This window comes from Penaeus monodon, chromosome 44 (genome assembly GCF_015228065.2).
Source record: "Penaeus monodon isolate SGIC_2016 chromosome 44, NSTDA_Pmon_1, whole genome shotgun sequence".
Classification (NCBI taxonomy): domain Eukaryota; kingdom Metazoa; phylum Arthropoda; class Malacostraca; order Decapoda; family Penaeidae; genus Penaeus; species Penaeus monodon.
This window is the reverse complement of record NC_051429.1, coordinates 2,739,804-2,749,835: the sequence shown is the minus strand read 5'-3', so window position 1 is coordinate 2,749,835 and position 10,032 is coordinate 2,739,804. Positions and strand designations below refer to the sequence as shown.

Genomic DNA, 10,032 nt, shown 5'->3' with positions numbered 1-10,032 from the left:
ACAAAAGAAAAAGAAAAGGGAAGAAGAGTTTAAGAAATATAATATAATATATATTAGAAATAAAAGGAAAAAAAAAGAAAATGGGAATAGAGGATAAAAAAGAAAATATATAAAGATAAATAAAAAAAATAAATAAAAATATGAGACAAATATAAAACAAAAATATAAAAAATAAAAAATATATATAAATATATATTAAAAAATTATTAATGGGTTTTATGAAATAATATATACATATATAAAATATAGATATAATATATATATATAAAATAAATATATATTATGACATATATATATAATATATTTTATAATATATATATAATTATTTTAAATTTAAATAATATATATATATATATATATATATATATATATAATATCTATTATGATATATATCATATATTTAATTATAATATATTATAAATTAATATAATACATAAAATAAATAATATGTATAATTAATATTTTAATTTATTATGTATACTATATATATATATATTATAGTATAATATTTAATATATATTATGTATATATATATATATAATTATATAAGAGATATGATAGTATATGATATAATAATTATTATATATATATATTTTATATATAGTATAATTTATATATATATAATATATATATTATAGTGATATATATTACTAATATATAATATAATATATATATATATATTATATATATATATATATATATATATATATATATATAATATATTTATAATCATGTTTTGTAATGTAAAATATATTATGTATCTATAATATATATATATATATATATATATATATAATAAGTTTGTTTGTGTTATGTATATATATATATATTTTATATTTTTTGTTATAACATAACTTTATCTGATATTGTACTAAAAATAGATATATAAAATATATATATTTTATAATATATATTATATTATATATATTATTATATATATATATATATATATATAATTAGGGGTGTGTTGTGTTTGTGGTTTCTTGTTATACCATTTATATTTTCAGTATATATAAATATATATCTATATATTATTTAATATATTTATAGCTACTAATAAAATCTAATATTAGTTGTTATTATATATAATATTAAATATATATATATGGATTTGATATATAGTTTATAATATATATATATATATATATATAAATTATTTTAAATATATATAATTATTATATATATTATATATTTATATGAATATATTATATATATATAATAATATACTATATATATATATAATATATATTTATTATAATATTATATTATGGTTGTATGAGGTTATTTTATCCCCAATTTTCTCTTTCTTCTCCCTATATTAGTAAATGCGAAATTAACATTTATGTTTCTTTATCTCTGGATATATATGTAATAAACATCATACATAATTTTTTATATTATTAGTATTGTGATGTATGTACCTCATAGCTACCCAAATAACTTTTTTTGTGTTTACTTGGTTATCCGTACCGAGGTAGGGCAGATAAGCGAGCATGCCCACTGTTGTTTAGATTATCAACTGATTGATTTGAGAGCCTAATGCCAAAATCAGGGCATTAGTTGGTTATTGAGAGCCTAATGCCCCAAATCAGGGCATTGGGTTTGGTTTATTGGGGAGTTGATCCCAAATCAGGGCATTAGTTGGTTTTCTGAAGCCGAGCCCTAATTAAGGCATTTAGTTGTTTATTTGAGAGCCTGATGCCCCAAATCGGGCTTTAGGTGGTTTTTCAAGCCTATGCCCAAATCAGGGATGGGTGTATTTGGTGTGAATATTTAGAAGTGTGGCTTTTAGGCCATTTATCCCCTTGCAAGTGCCGTGCTCCCGCGTACTGTTATCTCATTCTGTTTAAAGCATTTCTTGCTTGCTTTTATGTGGGCTTGTAGCCTGCTACGGAAAAGTTATCTGCGATGTAAGGGTCTTCCTCCCGATGAAATGTTACTATCTCTTTCTTCGTGAGTACTTTTTTTGCTTGTCATTTGCAAAGTGTTGTTTTATCTTTTGACTTCCCATTTTGGGGTAGTGATAGATGGTTTCCTTGAGACACCAGTATAACCCTGCACAAGTCTGATCTTCAGAGGGTTTGCGCACTCATGGCGAGTAGTTTTCGTCACCCAGCCAAAAACCAAATTTTTTTTTCTTTTCATTCGCCATAAACCCCAGCCATAAAAAGTCTTTCTTCTCAGTTATTTCAGTCGTAGGCCCACGGAAGATTTTTTTGGGAAAGGGGCCATGCATAATCCATTGAGTTGATGCGTTATATAAATGTCCCTCATATTTAGTCACCGAAAAGTTATTACATCAATAATTAGTTAATTATTTACGTCTGTCCTATTTCATCTTGATTCTGGAATATCTTAGTTTTATACTTATATTGCAATAATATTGTAATAACAAATATTAATGTCAGTAATGATAACGCAATCACATGAATCTTTAAAGAAAAAGGTCCCCAAACCAAAGAAAAAAGGTCGCAATGGAGACTAATTGCCTAAGAAATCTGCGTCATGGAATAAAACGTTCCGGTGCAGTGGTTATGTAGTATCACTTTGTTAAATTGACATTCATCCTTCATAGGAGGACAATATTCCCTTTCTTTGGGTGGAAATATGAACATGGGAGAATTATTTATGTATTTTTTTAAAATATTGTATCATTCCTTTGTTAAATATTTTACAAGCTGATAGCATGACTAGAACATGATTTTTATTATCCTCCTCATAGGATAAAGAAAAGGGCACGAGAAACCAAGTAACAAGCAAACTCCTAGGGTGATGCTGCATGCTGCCAAGGAAAGCACATGTAGTGGGCAGCGTCTAGAAGGTAAGCTGTTGGAGAGAGAAGAGTCGCTTTTCATAAATGTAAGTCTGGAAAATTTGTATTGTGTTTTACAAATGCATTGTAATTCAGTGAATGATATCAGTTATGTAATGTTGCTTTTATATATCATAGATAAATATATTAATATATTAATTATATATATATATATATATATATATATAATATATATATATATAATATATATTTTTTTAATATATATAAACATATATTAATATTTTATATATCCTTTTAAAATATAATGAAAATAAATAAATAAATTTATACATATATGTATATATATATTACTATATGATTTAATATGATTTTATGAAATAATATAAATATTATTATATATTATATATATATATGATATATATATATATATTATATATGTTAAATATAATATTATATCAATTATAATGTTATATATTTATCTTTATTTAAATTAATATATATGTATATAATGGATATTTTTATACATATTTAAAATATTATATATATTTTATATCTATATATATATATATATAATATATTATATATTATATATATATATATATATATAATATATATATATTTTATATATATATATATATATATGTACATAAATGCCACCAATCATAGATAGATATGTAATGTTAAATATTGTAAATGTATAATAATACGAAAAAATATATATATATATTAAATATTATATTATATATTATATATATATATATATTAATATATATATGTGTGTTGGGGTGTGTGTGTGTGTGTGTGTGTGGTGTGGTGTGTGTGTACACAAACACACATCATATATATGGAGATATGTACAAATGGATATATATTTATATATTATAATTTAAACACAGAATATGTATGTATGTATGTGTGTGTGTGTGTGTGTGTGCATTTATATACATATATATATATATATATATTTTTATATAATATATAATAAATATATATTATAATAATATATGTATGGTATGTATGAATGTATATATATGCATATCTGTCTATCTATATATAATTATATATGTATTCATATGAAAAAAAAAAATTAATTAATATATAGTAGACATACATATATAAATATATATATCATTCTATATATTATAAAATATATATTTTATTATATAAATAAAATATATATTATATATATAAAATATATATATATATATATATTATAATATATATATATATATATATATATAATATCTATATATATATATATATAATATATATTTTTTTTTATTTATTACATTTCTTTTGTGTGTGTGGGGGTGGGGGGTCATTTTCATGGAAGCGCAGTCATTTCTAGAAAATAATCACCTGTGTTGGGAGCATCGTATTTATTAGGTAAACTTTTTGATTGAAAATACTTATATATGTTACCCTATGTATATACAAAACTATATATAATACAATAAATATATTTTAAAACATTTTTATATATATTGAATATGTAATATATAATACATATATTTTATACATACACATAAATAGTATGCATGTTGTATATATGTATTTTGGTATTTATATATAGATATTTATATATAGATAAAAAATGTATACATTGAATGCCCAGACATATACTATATACGGTTTATTTGCGAAAGGACAAAGGCTCTATAGAGCTTTCAAAATTATTCGAGTTACCCCTTAAAATCTTAACACCCCTTTTTTCTAAAATTGTCCTGGTCGCGGAAGGGAGTCAGAGCGCATAGCTATTCAACCAAACCAAAACTTATGTTAAATTTACACTAACAAGGGTATAATAAGTATTCACGAAAGAAAGTTAATGATTATGATTTTACATTTTTTAAGAGTTTTATGGAAAAACGACCAAATCATTTTATTAAAACGTCTCAGTATTTATACTTTGAAATTTCACCGAAAAAGGTAGACTATGAAAATAGAATAATTATACATTCATTTAATGCAATTTTAGTACAGCTAATATTAGGCCAAGGAAAATATCTTAAATATTAGGCCAAGGAAAATATCCTAAACTCGTATCCACCTGAGGGGAGACGTGGGCATGGCACGTGGAGAGGAGCGCGCAGACGCGGAGACGTGGAGACAAGATGCATGGGGGAAGACTTTCGGGACTGAGAGCGTAAGGCTCGCTTTTTATAAATGAGTATAAGACTCATTTTGTCGAACATTACGTTTTACTGTAGAAGCAAAAGGTTCTCACAGTCCAGGCAGCAAATATAAGGTCCGGTGGCCCTTTCGTGAGTGTAAGACCACAAACAAGGAACCAATAAGAGGGCTCGGAAATCATAATTTTCGGTGAGTTGAAATAATTCTGTACGTTTTGATGTTTTGTAATACTAAATTTTTGTTCTAATGCTAAATGTACTTATATACCCAAAGTTATATAGATATATAACACAATATAATAATATATAATTTTTATATTATTATAGGGAATATTTTATATATATAATATTATATATATAATATATATATATATATTATATATATATAAAATATATATATAATATATAATACATAACAAACATACACACACACACAAAACACACACACACACACACACACACATATATATATATATATATGATATATATATATCTATATATATTTTATAATATATATATATATATATATGTATATATGTATGTGTATGTATATATTATGTATGTTTATGTATATATACACATATATTTATATTTATACATATATATGTAAGTATATTTATACATATATTTACATATATATAGAGAGAATATTTGTGTATATATATGTACGATTTGATGTTGCTGTAATGCTAAAATTTTGGGTTTTGGGTAATACTAATATGTACTTATATATCCAAAGTTATACACATATATACACATACACACACACCACCACACACACAACACCACACAACCCCACACCACACACAAATATATATATATAGATAAATATATAGATATAATATATAATATAAATGATATAGTAGGTAATACAATTATATATATATTTTAAATAGATATATATATAATATATATAATATTAATACCATTATATATATATATATATATATGTAAATACACATTATATATATATATACTAAAATATATATATATTTTATATATATATATATATATTATATTTTATATATATATAAAATACATATATATATGTATATATATATGTATGTTTATGTATAATACCTAGATTTAATTTATACATACATTTACATATATATAAAATATTATGTAATGTGTAAATTTATATATATACACATATATGCACATTTATATAATATAATATGTACATTTATATACATATATATGTACATATATACATTTATATATGTATACACACACCCCACATATATATATATATATAAATATATACATATATATCATATATTCACATATATGAATATATATATCTTATATATGCATATATACGCGAACGGCAATTTAATCCGGATTCAACTTACGCGAACTTCAACAAAGCCAAATCCTCGTCTCTTTCAACATCAAGAAAAACAAATTTTAGTTAATGATTAGTATCTTTTTTTTTTTCTTTTTTCCTCGATTTTCCGAGAGGATTGAAGGAGAGTTAAGGAGGAGATAAAGGGGTAAGTAAGATAAAATAAGGAAAAGAAGTAAGTGATAGATAGAAGATGGGTAGCAGACAGATAGATAGATAGATAGATAGATAGATAGACAGATAGACAGAGAGATGGGTAGATAGATGGAAAGATGGATAGAAGGACAGATAGATAGATAGAATAGATTAGATAAAATATAGATTAGATTAGATAGATAGATAAATAGATTAGAATAGATGGGCAAATAGGATAGATGGGAAATAAATAGATTACATAGATAAAATAAATAGAGAAAATAAATTTATTATTATTTTTTTTATTACTTATTATTATTATTATTATTAAGTATTTTTTTTTTATTTTTTGTTTATCTTATTTTTTACTAATCACCCTTTTTTATTATTAAGATAAGATAATATTTTTAATCGTAATTTAAATCTTTTAGCCGTGATTGAGTTCCTTTGGGTTGTCGCTCCTGTTGGCGCTCCAGCAAAGAACAACAAACCCGCGTCCTTTTATATATTATATAAAAAAAAACTTATAAATATATATATAAATATATAAAAATATATATATATATATAATATTATATATTAAAAGATATATTATATATATATTTTATATATATATAACACGGCTCGGGTTTGTTGTTCTTTGATGGAGCACCAACAAGAAAGTGGTGCTTTATGATAGTCATAACCTAAATATAAAAAATATAAAAATGTAGAAAAAATTTAATAAAAAATAATTAAGTAATAATATATAAATATAATAATAGTATAATGATAAATAATACTAAAATAACAATCAAAATATTAATAATAAGCTCTTTTTCATAAAAACGGGAGTAAATGAAAAAAACCCCCCCCCAAAAAAAAAGAAGGAAATCATGAGCCAAAATAAATGAACCTAAATAATAATATAATAATAATGATAATAATAATAATAATGAAATGTAGCAGCTTCGGATAGAAAAAATATATATGTGTTTATATAACTGATATCAATATGTGTATGGGTGTGTGTGTATTTGTGTGTGTGTGTTTGTGTGTGTGTTTGGTTTCATATATATTCTTTACACCCCAACACACACACCACACACACACACACACACACCCCACAAAATATATATATATATATATATATATATATAATATATATATATATATATATATATATATATATATATATATATATAATGAATGAAATCTTAAATCAATGCTCATAAATAATCTTAAATAAATGCTCATAAGTAATCTCATAAGTAATATTATAATATATATATATATATATATATATATATATATATAATAGTTATATAAAATATATATATTATATGTATATTATATATATTTTGTGTGTGTGGTGTGTGTGTGTGTGTGGGGTGTGTGTGTGTGGTGTGTGTGTGTGTGTGTGTGTGTTGTGTGTTTTGTGTTTTGTGTGGTGTGTGTGTGTGTGTGTATATTTTATATATATATATATATATATATATATATATATTATATATATATATATATATATATTTGTGTGGTGTGTGTGTGTGTGTGTGTGTGGTGTGTTGTGTGTGTGTGTGTGGGGGTGTGTGTGTTTGTGTGTGTGTGTGCATATATATGTATGATGTATGTATACATGTATGTGTGTGTGAGTATAAATATGTAAAGAATGTAAATAATTATGTGAAAATGTCCATATAAAATGTATATACATTAGTTAAAAGCCGCACTGCCAAACCCTCACACATGCTGATGACCATTGTCAATGGACTGTAAGGATATGGATTTTTAGTGTTCTTTGAAAATAGACATATGACGTATGAATGAAAATGGATAGCTGCACATGCAACAAAGGCATTTAATACACTTTGATCATTTCTGAACTAGAATTAAATATGTATTTCTGAAGAGTAATGAAACGTTTGAAATACATATCTAGTGGTGATATATTCTTTCCCTTTATGCCTTTTTCAAGATGCTAACAATAATTATCTTAAATTCTTTCTCATGGTTTAGGAAACTACAATTGCCAACTAATATTTTTCAGACATATACACAGATAAAATACACGGAGATGCAAATATAAGTGTGGTGTCTCTGATGTGGACTCTAATATCAAAATTATTTCCCTGAATCAATTTACTTTTCCTTAGAAAAAAAATATATTATACTACTTTATATAGAATACAAGAGGTTCCTCCTGTAATCTTGATCTAAAAATCATCTAGAAGTCTGAACACTTTTGTATAAATCAGCCAACAAATTTCCACATCGGGACTTTACTGATGAAGGGGAGGAGCATCTTCTTCGAACACTGTGAACATTCGTGGCCATCTCTCTAATCATCCCTAGTCAGTGACAGCAGTGTATGTGGATGAAAGTCTTTGGAAAACTAAACACAAGTCATATTGTGAAAAACTTAATCAAATTTGACAAAACTACATATTAAGAATAAAATATACAGCACAAATCAGAAAAAGATAACTTTTAATATATAAGATGCATCTGGCTTAGGGCTTACCCTTTGTATGCACTTCATGTGTTTTACTAAACCACCTTTCAAAGCAAGGCCTTATTACTAATTTGGCTTCTCCTTTGTATGTACTCTTATATGTCTCACTAGACTACCTTTCTGTGAGAAACCTTATTGCAAAACTCACCCCCAGTATGGCTTCTCCTTCATATGTACTCCCATATGTTTTATTTGCCAGATTATCTGAAAAGTTTTATTGCAATCTCACAGCTATATGGTTTCTCCTGTGTATGAACTTATGTGTCTTACTAGATGACTTTTAATGAGAAGGATTTATTGCAAATCTCCAGCTGTTTGGCTTCTCTTTTGTTTGTACTCTCATATGGTTTATTGGGTTCGATTTGTCTGAGAAGTTTTTATTGCAAATCTCACAGCTGTATGGTTTCTCTTCTGTATGCACTCTCATATGCCTTACTACACGACTTTTCACATAGAAGGCCTTATTGCAAATTTCACAGCTGTATGTCTTCTTTTTATGCATTCTCTTATGAATCTCTAGACTAGATTTATATGAGAAGGCTTTGTTGCAAATTTCACAGCTGTATGGCTTCTTTTGTATGCACTTCATTCCCTTATACATGACTTTTCACATAGAAGGCCTTCTTGCAAATTCACAGCTGTATGTCTCCTTTCTATGCATTCTCATATGAATCTTTAAACTACATTATATGAGAAGCCCTTGTTGCAAATCCACAGTTTGTATGGTTTCTCTTTTGTATGTACTGTCATATGACTTTCTAGACGGGTTTTCTTTGAAAAACCTTTGTTACAAATCTCACATTCGTATGGCCTCTCCTTTGTATGTACGCTCATATGAATTGCAACATTAGATTTGGTTGAGAAGTGTTTGTTACAAATTTCACAACTGTATGGCTTCTTAGTGTGTGTTCTCATGTGCCTTACCAGACTACGTTTCCATGTGAATGCTTTGTTACAAAGTCGCATTTGTATGGCTTCTTTTGTATGTACTCTAATGTGCTGTACAAGGTAACTTCTCTCAGAAAATGTCTTACTGCAAGTGTCACAGGTATATGATTTCTTCTTTGTATGCACCAGATTATGTTTCTCTGAGATGGCCTTGTTGCATAGTTCATAGCTATATGGTTTCTCCTCTGTATGCATTATCATATGA

The 10,032-nt window shown here is 24.9% G+C and overlaps 1 protein-coding gene across 1 annotated transcript; it reads right to left on the bottom strand.

Moving 5' to 3' along the window:
- Nucleotides 1–8,542: 8,542 nt before the first annotated feature.
- Nucleotides 8,543–10,022, bottom strand: LOC119568516 (zinc finger protein 570-like). Its single transcript, XM_037917055.1, has 3 exons — nt 9,564–10,022; nt 9,028–9,083; nt 8,543–8,567 (listed from the first exon to the last, which is right to left on the bottom strand). Exons 1-3 carry the CDS (start codon nt 10,020–10,022, stop codon nt 8,543–8,545), a joined length of 540 nt encoding a protein of 179 aa, XP_037772983.1.
- Nucleotides 10,023–10,032: the final 10 nt, after the last annotated feature.